The following is a 15422-nucleotide window of genomic DNA, read 5'->3' as shown; positions in this document are numbered from 1 at the left end:
TGTTTGGGGAATTAGCTGGGCCTTTTTGGCTCTTTGATTCTGAAAATCTTTCACATGCTTTGTTTCTGTTTGTGTATTGTGTTTGAGCACTTTTGTGGGAGACTCTTTCTGGCTTGTAACTGTCTTTAGCTGATTGATGCTGAGGAGCAGAGATGTTGCGTTGTGTTTGGCAGGAAACCAGAGATGACCGATGGAGTGCTTGTATTCCAGGAGAGGCTTTTGGAGAGAGAAACTTGGGGAAACTCAGTCTCTGGTTGTTGTGATGGAGCTGGTTGAATTGTTCCCATCAGTGAAACTCGCCTACCTGTAATGTGATTCAGTGGTTCTGAGCCAAAGCCTCCTTATTGGTGATGGTGTGACACAATCCCAAAGGAATGCTTTGAGTGGAGATTACTCATTGATAAGCTGGCGGTGTGGTTCTGAGGATGTGGGCGGGGTTTAAACATGGCCTGTGAAAAGGGGGATTGATCTCCATTACATTGTGTTTCATAAGAATTAAGAATTGTTCATGTTTCTTCCCTTAGGCTGCTTTTTAAACCTCTGCTCTGCACCCCCTGAGTGTGGCTGATCTGAGATCAGTTCCAGGTGAGTGAGGCTTCATGTGTTCATTGATACTGCTTAACAGTTAGGGCTGGGAGGGGGTATGGAATGTTCTGGAATTCAGGCCTGGGGGTACAGCTGTCCAGCTGCGGGTGTCTGGGTGACTGGTGTTTGGCTGAAGACCACATCCCAGCGATGAGTGCCAAACCGGCAGAGCAGCACCATACGGCTCTGCTACCGACGGGCTGCAGGAGGGAGCGGCCAGTCACACGGATTACTGCGCTAAAGCACTACCCTGTCTGCTACCTCCGCCCCTCCCCCTTATGAATGTGGGCGGGGCCTAACGGGAACAGCGGGACCTGGAGAAGGAGCCTGGAAAGCCGGGAGGTTATGGCTGAGGGCATGTTTGTTGGGGCTGTTTGCCCCAGCAGTGTGCAGTGATGTACCACTGGGGCTGACGCTCTGCTGGGGTCTGTGCACACAGGGCTTGTTGAAGGCCAGGAGTATGTCTGTTTGATCGTCAGGGGCAACAGCGGCTTTGTGGAAGCTTTCAGATTTGGCTCGGGAATACCCATCAATGGTTACCAGGACACACTGAACAATAGATTTCTCTGTGCGGCCCAAACATTAAACCAAAAGGAAGCACAGCTCCCCACCACTGCTGAATCTTAAAATATCCCAAATGAGTCTCACGTCTGCCGGGAAAGATATTCAATATTTTTTCTTCCCTTTTGGGGTCCAGCTGGGGTGCAGTGTCTTCAGGGCTCTGTGGGTCCTCCTAGGGAGTCTGTTCTAAGAAAGTGCACAGGGGGGACTGCTATCCCACAATTCAGCAGAGCACAGTGACAATCACCTTCAAAGACAGACAGACAGACAGACAGACAGACAGACAGACAGAGAGGGTGTGTGCGTAGAATGAGGTGATGCCAAGTGCAGTGTGTAGTGATGATTCTGTACATGGTCCAGAATGGAGTTTCTCTCTGCGTGACTCCCGTGTGGTGACTGCCCACAGGCATCGCTGGCTCATATCCGGCGAGAGGCGTCTGGGGCTCGGGAAGCTCCTGGAGAAGCGGAGTCCAGCTGATTTATCTGTCAGTGCGCTCTTCATTCCCCACATCTTCCCTCTATCTGCATTTACTGTGGCTTAACTGACTGAACCGAACACTGCTGTAGCCAGAACAGCAGAACAGACTAACACTGAGGGACAGACTGACACTGCGCTTCATTACTGAGCTGCGGGACAGACTGACGCTGTGTGAGGGACAGACTGACGCGGTGTGTGGGACAGACTGACGCTGTGTGTCGTTACTGAGCTGTGGGACAGATGGATGCTCTGCGTGCTCACCGAGGGGAGGGAGTTTTATGTTCACACCTCATTTACATACCGATGGAGTGACTCCACTCTCTAGGAATTCACCCTGGAATTCTGAGGCAGGAAGGAGAAGCCATCCGTAGGATTAGCATAATTTTCCGCTCCTGGTTTTTTATCCCGACGGGCAGAGTGATTAATAAACATTATAACATTTGCATAGAACATCAGTGTTATGGGAAAACGGGAGACCAGGAAGCAGGCTGAGCAGACTGGGAAGGCCAAAGAGGGAACTTGGACACGCGCATGCACACACACACACACACATACGGGAGTGCTGCTTAAAAATAGACCCAGAATGTTCCGTTGTGCATACTTGAATTCTACTCTATACTCATTCAAGCATACTCAAAATAATTTTATAGTATATGAGAACACAAGTATGCACGAGTTGTGTTACATTTGAAACACGCCATCACCAAGTCTTTACTGGCATCAGAATATCTTTGACACAACTTGAAAAGTTGGCCAACTTCTTGATTAGCTGCTGGTATCAATATACATAAGTGTGTATTAACAGAATCTTTCCAGCTGCCAGGTGTAATGTCTGTTCAAATTGGCTACCTAATTACAGTATGCTGTATTAATTCTTGCCTACATCATAGGAACACAGCCCATGTTAAGTATGTTTTTCACTATGTCTATTTGTAAATGTATTTTCGGTAAAATCACTTACCAATACAATTTCAATGCAGTGTTTTAGTTGGACTTTTCTGTTTGTCCCAAACCAAATGTTGCTCTTCTCCAACTGTTCCTTATTTAGAACATGCTAATTGGACAGAACTGTTGACATTTCTGAAGAGCTCAGTGGTCTTTGATGAAAGAGAGTGATACAGACCCTCAGAGCTCCCTGTTTTCTGATCCACTTGGGTTCCAGTGTTCACTTGATATTCCCATACTGTGAGCACTGTGAGTTCTATTTTCCTGTGTTAGCCTCACTTACATGATAACACAGTTCTGTGCGCCTGTGTTAGCCTCACTTACAGGATAACACAGTTCTGTGCGCCTGTGTTAGCCTCACTTACAGGAGAACACAGATATGTGTGCCTGTTTTAGCCTTACTTACAGGAGAACACAGTTCTATTTGCCTGTGTTAGCCTCACTTACAGGAGAACACAGTTCTATTTGCCTGTGTTAGCCTCACTTGCAGGAGAACACAGTTCTGTGCGCCTGTGTTAGCCTCACTTACAGGATAACACAGTTCTGTGCGCCTGTGTTAGCCTCACTTACAGGAGAACACAGATATGTGTGCCTGTTTTAGCCTTACTTACAGGAGAACACAGTTCTATTTGCCTGTGTTAGCCTCACTTGCAGGAGAACACAGTTCTATTTGCCTGTGTTAGCCTCACTTGCAGGAGAACACCATTCTATTTGCCTGTGTTAGCCTCACTTGCAGGAGAACACAGTTCTATTTGCCTGTGTTAGCCTCACTTGCAGTTTTGTCCTCCCAGGGCTCATCCAGCCCAGGCACAGTAGAGTCACTCGGGCTGGTTACAGCCTGGAGCAGGGCAGCACCGGCTGTTTGGCCCTCGCCATAATTGGGGTGGAGTTTCAAAGGGAAGTGTTCATTTGGCAGCGTTCCCTTGTCACATTGTGAAAGAGCGCCTCCTCTGGTTAGTGAGCTGTGAAATGCTAACACTGAGCCTGTGGTCTGTACATTACATCACATAAGCATCTATTTAGCAGACTCTCTTACCCAGAGTGACTTACAGTGCAGGAGAACATAAGTGCACCCAGCTGATGTACGTGAGTAATAATGGCAGACCTGGCTGGCAGCATTCTCAGACCGGGGAGTACAGCACTGTGTAGGCATGTCTGTACCTCACTGATCTCCTGCTCAGCTTCCACGTGTTGCAGCTCGTCTTATTGTTTACTATGAAATGATGAGTTATGCTTTATTGTCTCGAATCTGATTTCTCTCCCTTCAAATCCTCTTACTGCTGCATCTCTGTTGAGGGATTGGATTAGGCTTTTGTTTGAATGGTGCTGATGTCGTTGATCGCTGTGACACTGTAAGAGCAGGGCTACCCCGCCGGGTCTGTAACCTGTTGTCTGTCCCCCCTCCCTCCCCAGGTTGATGTTTTCTTGTGGGGGGCCCGCAGGGTTGCTTTCAAGATAGACCCCCAACAGCAGGCAGCCTCGGCCAATCTCCTGAGCGAGTCCCGCCTCCTGCCGGATAAGACCGCCCACAAGCTCCCCCTGCGTCTGCCCGACGCCAAGCCCAGCAACCTGCAGGCCCTCAGCCAATCGCTGGGGCAGGACAGCGTCGCCATGGACACGGAGTCCACCTACTCTGGGTACTCTTACTACTCCGGCCGCTCCAGGGGTTCTCACCGACATGGGTAAGGAGTCTCTCTCTCTATCTCTCTATCTCTCTCTTTCTCTCTCTCTCTCTCTCTCTCTCTTTCTCTGTCTCTCTCTCTCTCTCTCTCTCTCTCTCTCTCTCTGTCTCTCTGTCTCTCTGTCTCTCTCTCTCTCTTTCTCTCTGTCTCTCTCTCCCTCTCACTCTCCCTCTCTCTCTCTCTCTCTCTCTCTCTCTCTCTCTCCCTCTCACTCTCTGTCTCTCTGTGTCTTTCTCTCTGTCTCTCCCTACTGCTTACATTGGTAAGGAGGCACTCTCTCATTCTCTCTCTCTCTGAATAATTTGTCTGTCATTAGTGAAATTGTGGGAACAGGCATGTTGGGGGAAGGAGAGGGGACAGGTGTTGATGTCTCCATGGCGACCGGCTCTGTGTGCCCTCAGTTGGACAGAGCTGCAGGAGCGTGTGCACAGTCATGCACATGTACAGCACACACTTCCTCATGCAGTGCACATAACTCCTACCCTTCCCCATAGTCCTGCAGGACCCAGGTGTACAGGCCCGCATTCTGGCCCGTATTCCGGCCTGTATTGGTCACCCTGCCCCCCTGGTCCTGCCCCCCCTCGCTGCTGTGACGGGGCGTGGCTGTGCGGCTCCTCTCTCTGTGTCTGTCACGCAGTACTCACCCCAGCGCGGATGCCCTTCTCCCAGACTCTGTCAGACTCTGTCATACAGCAGCGCTCTGCCCCGCCCCTGTGCTGCTGCCGTGTCAGCAGGCCGTGTGGATGGATGGGGGCCCAGGGGGGACAGAGGGGCCGGGTCTGCTTTCCGGGCTCTGATTGCTCTCGCATTCCCCGCTAAAAGAATTCGCCCCCCAGCGCCCGAGGCTCACGGTGCGGACAGCCCTGCTTCCACCGTGCCTGGCGGGGCGGAGTCACGGCACCGTGCCGCTCCTGCCGCCGGACCCCGCCCCAACCGCGCCCAAACCCCGCCCGTGCACGCGCAGCGTAGCGTTGGGCGTTAGTGTGGGGCTGAGCGCTGGCTGTAGGGCTGCTGCTCTGAGCTGTCTCTCCTCACTGCAGTGTTATCAGAGAGCGCAGCTCAGAGGGTTAAACCTGCACACAATGAGGGGTGTTAGCGCTGTTCACACCCTGCCCCGGCTTCCTCTCTCTCACCCGCTGTCAACACAGCTGATGCTGCGCTGCGATAGGCCCGCAGCCGGAGAGAGCTGCGTCGTGATTGGCCCAGAGTAGAGGAGAGCTGTGCTGTGATTGGCCCAGAGCCCAGGAGAGCTGCACATTGATAGATGTGTTTTATTCTTATCAGTCTGCATACCAGAAGTGACCCACTGCCTCCGATTGTTTGTGGAGTTTCCTGTCCTGGTGTCAGGCTGCTCGGCCTGTCCAGGCTTCTCCGGAATTCACACTGCCCAGAATATCACTCTTTTTTTAATAGACATTTTAAGCTCGTTTCTCCTTTTCCTGCCCATTTACAATACCTAATCACTACAACTGTGTCGGTTATGTTTGGGGCCCTGTGGGTCTGTTGGCTAAAGTACAGAACATGTAACCCCAGTGTTGAGTCAAAACCCAGTGGTTTTGAAACCCTGAAACGCCTGAAATGTCAAAACATTTTTCATTTATCAAACGGGACACTATTCTGATTGATGACTGTTTGCTAAATCACTGCTGGATGTATGTGTTCAGGAGGCCATTGTAAAGGAGGGGGGGAGGGGGATTGGGCACTTGGCCATCCCTGGCTGTGCACTTGGAGAAATGCCCAGATAGACACTTTAGACATTTCCTGCTGATACTAAACTTGTAAACGGACATTTGTTCTCTTGTACATACACAAAGCTGAGCTTTGCGGTCTGCCAGCGAATAAGTATAGATATATAAGTGGTGTTCTGATCAACATATTAATTAGTCTGATTAATCAGCAAATAAATTTTGACATCATAAAAACATGAAGCATTTGGCGTTATCTGGGGGAGAAGGAAGTTTAACTTGGCTGAAAATGGGTCTTTGATCAGGACAAGGATTTCAAGCACAATTTGATATCAACCAAGCCATGGTATACTGACAAAATTACTGTTTTGCAAGTGCATTCTCAGTCTCTCGACATTGAAAAAGAGTGATTTGGGGTTGTGCACAAGCACAGACCAAAGGGTCTTTAACGATTCTGTAGGGATGAATGGTAAAAGTCCCCCTGCCCCAATATGATCACGGATCTGATAATACACTAGAAGATAACTAGTTTTATCCTTGAAAAGGAAGGGTGCACAAAGTACTGAAAACGGGCACCTTTTTGACACCTTTCTATTTTAGGAAAGAAAACTTTTTCTCAGAACAGTGTATTAGTGTAGAAGGTTTACCCTGTCTTTACACATACGATATGGCTTATTATCTGTGTTGTTTATTTTTGGTCATTTTGAGGGCATTTTGTGTGTCTTTTGGTTTGTGTGGGAGTGAAATGCTTCCACCACCCTGTGCTGTTTAGCAGTGGCAGTGTCTGTCAGAGCCTCATCCCCTGGGGATATTCACACGCTCATCCCATCTCATAGAAGTCAGCCGTCATTCATAAAACATACAGGTTTGCTTTGGAATACTAAATAAGTATTTCCAGAATCCACTGAGCACCGGAACTCTCCAGCATTCCCTGACCACCGGACTAAGCGAGAACAGGAATGGTGTCATTCATAATTTAAAGCTCACTGAAATAGTTCCTCCATGCCGTGCAGGTTTGCTGTGATGTGCAGGTACAGGTAACACTCATGTGGTTGATGAGAAGTACCCCCCCCAACACATTATAGAGCTCTGCATTGGTCTTTGTTGAGTTTTTTTATTATTATTATTATTATTATTATTATTATTATTTTAGGGGCGGCATGGTGGTGCAGTGGGTAGCACTATTGCCTCACAGCAAGAAGGTCATGGGTTCGAATCTCGGCTTAAGGCCTTTCTATGTGGAGTTTGCATGTCCCCCCCATGTCCGCGTGGGTTTGCTCCGGGTACTCCGGTTTCCTCCCATAATCCAAAGACATGCAGGTAGGCTAATTGGAGACTCTAAATTGCCCATAGGTATGAGTGTGTGAGTGAACAGTGTGCCCTGTGATAGATTAGCAGCCTGTCCAGGGTGCATTCCTGCCTCTCACCCAATGCACGCTGGGATAGGCTCCAGCACCCTCCGCGACCCTGCTCACGATAAGCGGGTATAGATAATGGATGGATGGATGGATGAATTATTATTTTATCAGTGTGTCCAGTCTCAGAATTGGCTTTGATTCCAACAGGCCGGCGTCAGGTTTTCAGATGCCGGCGTGATGCTAGGCTTCCGCACGGCTAAGCTAAGCACACTTCCCACTGCTGTTCCCCTTCAGCCAATCGGGCTGCAGCACGCTGCTCCAGTTTCCGTGGGCTACAGCTGACACGATGTTGTCGTGGCGTCAGGCTTAATTGTGAGTTTTCTCAGCTCTGGAGAGATTCTGTGTCCTGGGAAATAAAGGTTATGGGCAGGTCAGGGAGGAGAGATTGTGTTTGAATGCCCAGCTGTCACAGCTACTGATCACATGACCTCCCCTCCCCCCTTCCCAACAGAACTTTACATGCTGCCATATGGGAGGGAATGTCAAATCGGTGCCTCTTGTTCCATGGTCTGTGATGTCTGGCTATGATTTGGGGACCCTCTGTGGTGTAAAGAGATTGAATTGTTGCAGGCCTTCAAACTTAAAAACATTCAGAATTTTTCATGACATTTTTTATTCGTTAAAAAAAAATTTTCTCATGGATTGAGAACTGGTTATCTTTTATTAGTCAAACAACATTTCTGTATGAACAGAGTTGATCAACAGCAGCAAGTTTATAGAATACTGTCCTACACCTTTCATACTGTTGTGTGATCTGAACTCTATTTGACAGGGAAAAAAGGCCAAAGCCGCACACTGATTAAAATTTATTGATGTTTTGACTTGATTAATGCTATTAATACAAATATGACCTTTCACTCAGACACATTGTCCAGTGAGAGACAGGAATTTTTGAATGTTCTTCATTCTTATTGGCTTGGCACCCTATCACTGTTCCTCATGATTGGAGATCAGGATCTGCCCAGCAGCCTAAGCGAGTTCCTGACAGAAAAACAACCGACTTGCCTCTTTCTCTTCTCAGCAGTGGGGTGTTTGTACAGTGGTGCCCGTACGGTTAAATTCCTGCTCTTTTATGTAAGTTAATCCCACCCACCAGGCCATTAAAGCTGTATCAACACTATGAATGTGTTGTTGCAAATCTGTCTACATGCATGAAAGGGGTGAATTGAAGTAGGAAGGAGGTTTAAATTGAGGTGACATTAATTAATGGCGCTGCAATGCCTCCGCAGTCTTTCAGAAGCTGTGGAAGCCGTTCCATAGCCTGGGGAAACCAAAGAACACAGAATTCCCACCGAACAAAAATCCCATTTGTCACCGTCTCGAAGTGGCTTTCTAGGGTTTAGAAAGGCGTATAATGTAGGGAAGACTGCAGTATGACTGTAGAAAAAAATGGAGTAAATCTCATTTTAATAGAACGTGATATGATTAGTTTTATGAAATAATGTATTTCCTGCCCAAGGAATTCCCTGGAAGGAACAGGCTTTTCGTGCGCTGAACATTAGCGTCAGTTAGTTAATGAAGCGGGAGGAACCCTTTTCAGTTGCTTCCCTCCTGGAGATATGCAGGTATGCAAATGAGCCAGTTCCTCTGCAGCCGCTCCTGTCTCAGAGACACAGAGCTCTGTGTGACTCCTGCTCTCACAGGCTGGGCTTTGGCTTTGACTGCGGTCCCGTTGGCTTGAATCCCTGACCTTTAGGGCTGGCGCTGGTAAGGCAGTGAGGCTGGCGGTGAATCGGGCAGGGCAGGAACAGACAGGAGAGTCCCTCATGAAGCCCCTGCTGGCCCACACTCAGGATCTGCTCTCCCCAGTGGGAGGTCATGCCCTGGGTCACATGATTCAGGCTGGGTGGTGGTGGTGGTGGTCGGGGGGGCTGTGGTGTGAAATGTAAATTGAGGGGTGGTCCCTCATGATTTCACACAACACAGGCTTCCAGTCTGGCACCTTGGACACATGGGGGGAAGCGAAACATGAATAAAATGTTTCTGCACACCACTTCACTGGCCAGGGTGGTTTGGACAGGGATTTGGAGTGCTTCTGTTTGACTGTAATGTTGGGTTAGTATTAATGTTTCCTGCTCCTGGGCATAAAATCTCATTTCAGTCTCTTGCTTAGCGGTCGAGTCCCACCAGTTTTGCACTAAATGTCTGCAGTCTTGTTGTCACCTCTGCTCCGGTGCTGTAGTTACCCTGGATATTTACGCAAGGTGATCTCTGCCACGATTGCACTGTTAACCAGCAAAATCCAAAGCTATGCAATCAGGTCCTTGGCTGCCATGTGTCTTAATGAGACGGGTGTGGTCTGATGGTACAAAGTATAAACTCCGTGGGACATTTACTACAGCCACAGGGCGGTAGAGGCAGCTTGATGTGGGCTGGGGTAAACTTTGTGTTAAACTCTGGGGTCAAACTCTAGGGTAAATCTGGGGTAAACTTTGTGTTAAACTCTGGGGTTAAACTCTAGGGTAAATCTGGGGTAAACTTTGTGTTAAACTCTGGGGTCAAACTCTAGGGTAAATCTGGGGTAAACTTTGTGTTAAACTCTGGGGTCAAACTCTAGGGTAAATCTGGGGTAAACTTTGTGTTAAACTCTGGGGTCAAACTCTAGGGTAAATCTGGGGTAAACTTTGTGTTAAACTCTGGGGTCAAACTCTAGGGTAAATCTGGGGTAAACTTTGTTAAACTCTGGGGTCAAACTCTAGGGTAAATCTGGGGTAAACTTTGTGTTAAACTCTGGGGTCAAACTCTAGGGTAAATCTGGGGTAAACTTTGTGTTAAACTCTGGGGTCAAACTCTAGGGTAAATCTGGGGTAAACTTTGTGTTAAACTCTGGGGTTAAACTCTAGGGTTAAACTCTAGGGTAAATCTGGGGTAAACTTTGTGTTAAACTCTGGGGTCAAACTCTAAGGTAAAGCTGGGGTAAACGCTGGGGTCCCAGCCTCACCCTGACTCCAGCCCCCCCTCACCCCACCTCTCACCCCCGTGTGTTTCAGGGAGCGTAGCCGGGACCGGCACAAGTCGCGCAGCAAGGACAGCAGCCGATCGGAGAAATCTGTCACCATCAACGCCCCGCCCGCCGAGCCGCTGCTGGGAGACCCCGCCTCCCGCGGGGAGGAGGTGCAGGTACGTACAGCACCGCTGGGCACGCGCGCAACCGCGCTAACGCATCCGCGCATGCACAACCGCCACGTCCGCACATGCACACGGCTGCGTCTGCTCTGCGCATATCAGAGCTCCTGTTTCCATCCGCGGGTGACATAAGGAGAGTGGGTTTTAAAAGGTCAGAGGTCACTGCACTTTTCCAAACACCCCCTGTGTTTACCCACGCAAGCGGCTTACAGTCAGCTTGGCCGTGCACACTGATGTGCAGGAAATGCACTGGACTACATGCAGGAAACGCACTAAATTAATTTTCTGCACAGTGGCTCTGCAGTATTAGTGATGGAAATGCCCATGTGACAAATGAGAGGTTGACGTAGAGACCGAGTGAACCAGCTGTTGGACATTCTCCAGAGCGTGTCGGTGCTTTTTCAAGCTGTGACTCTGGGAATGTGTGGTCTATTACTCTGACAACATCATGTGAGGAACATGTGTGTGTGCTTCCGTGTTTGTTTGTGTGTGTGTGTGCGCGTACATATTCGTTTGTGTGTGCGTGTGTGTGTGTGTGTGCGTGCGTGCGTGCGTGTGTGTGTATGCGCGTGTGTGTTTGTGTGCATGCGTGTGTGCGTGCGTGTGTGTATGTGTGCGTGTGTGTGTGTGTGTGTATGTGTATGCATGTGCGTGCATGCGTGTGTGTGTGTATGTGTGTGTGTGTGTCTGTTTGAGTGTGTGTGTGCGTGCGTGCATGTGTGTGTGTGTGTATGTGTATGCGCGCGCGTGTGTGTGTGTGTGTGTGTGTGTGTGTGTGTGTGCATGTGTGTGAATGCATACCTGTGCTTTAGGTATTTTCTCTGAATTTTTCAGCTCCCAGTATGTGTACCCAGCCTCTGGCTATGAGAGCGCACAGACTTTCAATTCATGGATGCTCATTTGGTGTTTTTATCTCTCCTGTGAAATGTATAATTATGTGTGGAAACTAATGTGGTCTGTAATCTAGGTAATTCGATGCTTTTTTAAGGCACACACAGATTGGGGTTGTTCCTTGAGGAATGCAGGCTCATTAATAGGGCACACCATGAAGTGGCACGTCGTGGAAAGACGATATTCGTAATCCCGGTGTTAAACGCGATCCCCCTGAAATTAACACAAAACCCGCTGACAGAGGGGATTACTTAACAAAGCTGAAGGACAGCAGTCAGCACAGGCCCTTTTGACTGTAAAAACTCAGTAGGACCAGACAGCACACGCAGGCATCAGACAGGCTCAACAGGGACATCATTAACCTGCAGCAGAGCAGACTTCGGCTCACCAGAGCCCAGCTGCATGCTGTTAGACAGATGAGAGGTGTTCTGCTGGGCGGAACTGTTTGTGTTCTGCCTGTTCCATTGTAGACCTGAGGTGTGTCTTGTTACAGACTGGTGGTATATATGTATATGAAAAAAGGAAAAACCTTGCGCAAAACATGTTTTTATGAGGTACTGGGTAGGATATAAATCAAAGTACTATTAGTGGAAAAGGCCAACTATTAGTGGCATTTCATAAACCACACAAAAAGGCCTTATGGCATGTAGCTAAACCTATTGCTTCATCATGTTTGCTCATTAAGGGAAATTTTAAATTAGGGCTGCATGGTACATCTAAGCGCAGCTTTTAAAGCGTAATAAGAACAATCGCCACCATGAGGCCTAGCAGTGGTCTTTCATCTCTTTCTCCTTTGATCATACCTGATGCGGTAGTAGACATCCAAGTTTCAGAGGCCATGTGAAATGCTTTTGGGGGAAAGACGTCACTGATGTCAATCGGGTGTTGATTAGAGAGCCAATCAGCAGCAAGGTCATATAGCTTCTGTGTGATCATGTGATGTGTGTTTTCACTCACAGTCGCGGACATAAAGCACGCGCAGTCTGTGCTCTGCAGTTCTGCCCGTCCTCTCGCTGCTCTGTCACGGCTTGCTTTCTGAATCATGGTGTGTGTTCTCTGATCTCTTCAGTAGCCTTCTCCTGTTCTGCGTTTATGCCATGTTCTCTCCCACCGGCTCCTCACGCTGCTGGTTCCTCTTGACGTGTGGCAGGCCAGAGGTCCCGTGTGCACGCTTCTGGGGAGGAGAGGGGACTGCATGGCACTGCCCCTATTGGGCCTGAGAGAGGCAGGCGTGGGGGTGGGGGCGTGGCTGGTGTAAAGGAGCTGGTATTGGTGAGGGTGAGGATGGGGGTGTGGCTGATGTAAAGGAGCTGATGTAGGTGCGGGTGGGGGTATGGCTGGTGTAAAGGGGCCATAATGGGGGACAGGGGGCAGCTGGTGTAAAGGAGCCGACGTGGGGGTGGGGGGGTAGTGCCCCTTATTCCACCTTTCTTTAAGATCTTTTTGTTTTCCTCAGCCTGTTCAGATTTCACAGGATTACGCACCGAGCAAACAAGGGTGTCAGAACAGGCAGGCCACACCCCTATCATGTGACAGGAGTGTTCTTACTGTGGCCCTGTGTGTGTGAGTGAGAAAGAGAGAGGAATAATAGCATGGAAGAGTAATGGTGCTGTTTTGGCGGTATTGTGTTAACGGTGCTCATTTGAAAGGAGGCTGCTTCAGTTGCAGTTACCTGGCTGTGCAGATGCCCTTCACATGGAGTGCGCTGTTTTTTCTGAGCGTCTGAACCTCGTTCAGAAGTGGGGCGTCTGCAGCCTCACGCGTGACGTGCTCCGCACCTCATTTACACTCCCCTGTAACACGTGACCTTCAGTCTGGCCCCATCCTGGCTGCGGTCCCAGTGAACGTCGTAATCAGCGTGTTTAACGTGTGGATGTGCGTTCCGTTCACAGCGCCGGTCGCTTAGCGGAGACACCCGAGCCCTTTGATTCTGCCCGTTCTGACAGCTCTCCACACACTGGGGGGGGGGGCTGGAATGTGTGCCTCTGGCCAGAGAGACTTGGCTCTGAACTGGAGAAGATGACATCACTCTGCAAACACAGGCCACCGAAATATCCACCGTATGTGTGCAGGGGGCATGAGTACATATTTACACACATCGCCTACCCTCTACAGTCCTCTGACCTTCAGAGATTATCATTTGCGCCTAACGCGGTCTCACAAAACAGTGCAAATTCTAGTTCATTCCTATCAAGTAGTGGTGAAATGGTTGAATGTTTGGTGTTTGAATATTGCTTGCTGATGCTGCATTGACTGAAATTGTGTACATCTGCTCATCAGAAGAATATGGATGATCTGAGTGGAGGCGATTGGAGTTAAATCCTTTAGTGTTTGTGGTTTCCTCGACTGCATGTGTGTGTGTGCAGCATACCTTTCAGTGACAGGCATCCTGTGCCCCATTTGCTCTCTGTCCGCAGCACTCCTGTGGAACGCCTGTGTAAATCCTCACCTCTGTGTGTGTGGGAATCTAGCACATACCCACCTGTATGGTAATCCAGCCGCTTGTGAAGGGCCCAGGTATGAAGGGTGTTTAGTACAATATGTCACTATAATCCTTAAAAATGGCAACCATTCAATGAATATTCTGGGCTCAGGTATATCCATGCTAGGGTACATTGGGCAGAAACGGGCTCAGGTGCACCTGTGCTGGAGTGTGTGGGATGGAAGTGGGCTTAGCGAGGGACAGCTGAATCTGAGGTATGAATCTGAATCTGTGATCACTGCTAAAGGAAGCAGGATTGCATTGTGGGATGTTGGTGTGGCACTGAGCCAAGGACGGCAGCTTCCATGTGGCTCACAGCTTCTGTCTCACGCTTAGTGTGAGCACACAGGCCAGTAGCAGGTACCGTTGTTCGTGTTCATGTCTTGGTTTTGATTCAGCAGTGATGTTTTTCTAGTAGTTCTCGTAAATGTTTGGTGGAGTTGTGCCAGGGGTGGATACTGCTGGAACGTACCGCGTGAATGCCAGCCGCGCTGCAGTTTTCCCTCTCTCTCACGCATCTGAGGAGTTGCTCACCGAATTGAAGAACCTGCGCCATTGCTCTACTGCTTTAATGCAGTTCATATTCCGCTCCTGCTTTTTGTTTTTCCTTCCCTGCCTCTTTCGGTGCCTGCCTCCCCCGCCGCGTTTCTCCGCAGGTGAAGTCTGTCGGCGGCACGCTGGTTTCAGACGGCTCGCGCTCGCGGTCATATCCGGGACCGCGTCGCGCTGGTCTCGCCCCGCCGCGCGCAGTGCGTTCACACTTAGCGGGCTCTGCGCAGACAATCCGCTCGTCTGTGCAGGGAGGCTGCGGTTAATACCCAGTTAATCTGGGGGGACCCGAGCACTTACAGTAATTGAAAACGCTGGGCTGTAAGAGCCTTAATGAAGTGCCGGCGTGCTGAACGCTGGCCCGCAGCGAGGCTGCAGCTGCAGGCGGGCCCTCCTCGTCCGCGGCGAGGCTGCTGCTGTAGGCGGGCCCTCCTCGCCCGCAGCGAGGCTGCAGCTGCAGGCGGGCCCTCCTCGCCCGCAGCGAGGCTGCTGCTGTAGGCGGGCCCTCCTCGCCCGCAGCGAGGCTGCAGCTGCAGGCGGGCCCTCCTCGTCCGCGGCGAGGCTGCAGCTGCAGGCGGGCCCTCCTCGTCCGCGGCGAGGCTGCAGCTGCAGGCGGGCCCTCCTCGTCCGCGGCGAGGCTGCAGCTGCAGATGAATATTGAAATGAATAATACATTGACATTCCCTGAATTTTCATTATTCTTATGTTCAGCCTTTTTCCTCAGGGTATGACAGTCTGGTGGATGTTTACATGTTTATTTATAGTTTATGCATCCTCCCCCAGTAGGGTGGGAGTTGTTTTGTATGTTGGGAAGGAGGGTGAGTTTTTAAATGGTTTTTTCACATTGTTGGAAATTATATTTCTCACAGGTTATTTTATATTTTGAGCTGGATAATGGGAAATGTGCCCCTGTCTGGGTCTGGTGGCTGGCATGGCAGGAAATGCGTTATCCATTCCCCAAGCAACCAGGCTTCTGCCTTTCTCTTTGACAGGACTATGGTCATAGAGTCTGTACTCCGT

The 15422-nt window shown here is 49.7% G+C and overlaps 1 protein-coding gene across 4 annotated transcripts in view; it reads left to right on the top strand.

The window, feature by feature from the left end:
• The window catches only part of LOC118214520 (vang-like protein 1), a 39440-nt gene that overhangs the window by 7647 nt on the left and 16371 nt on the right, over nucleotides 1–15422 (top strand). For 2 of the 4 annotated variants that reach the window (XM_035394534.1, XM_035394535.1), the window contains exons 2-4: nucleotides 525–585; nucleotides 3983–4251; nucleotides 10345–10474. In XM_035394534.1, coding sequence (XP_035250425.1) covers nucleotides 4181–4251; nucleotides 10345–10474 — 201 coding nt within the window. In that variant the 5' untranslated portion in view covers nucleotides 525–585; nucleotides 3983–4180. The remainder of the gene's footprint in view (nucleotides 1–524; nucleotides 586–3982; nucleotides 4252–10344; nucleotides 10475–15422) is intronic. The other 2 variants (XM_035394536.1, XM_035394537.1) reach the window with 1 other exon arrangement.

Source organism: Anguilla anguilla, chromosome 15 (genome assembly GCF_013347855.1).
Source record: "Anguilla anguilla isolate fAngAng1 chromosome 15, fAngAng1.pri, whole genome shotgun sequence".
Lineage (NCBI taxonomy): Eukaryota > Metazoa > Chordata > Actinopteri > Anguilliformes > Anguillidae > Anguilla > Anguilla anguilla.
This window is presented reverse-complemented; position numbering and strand designations above follow the sequence as displayed.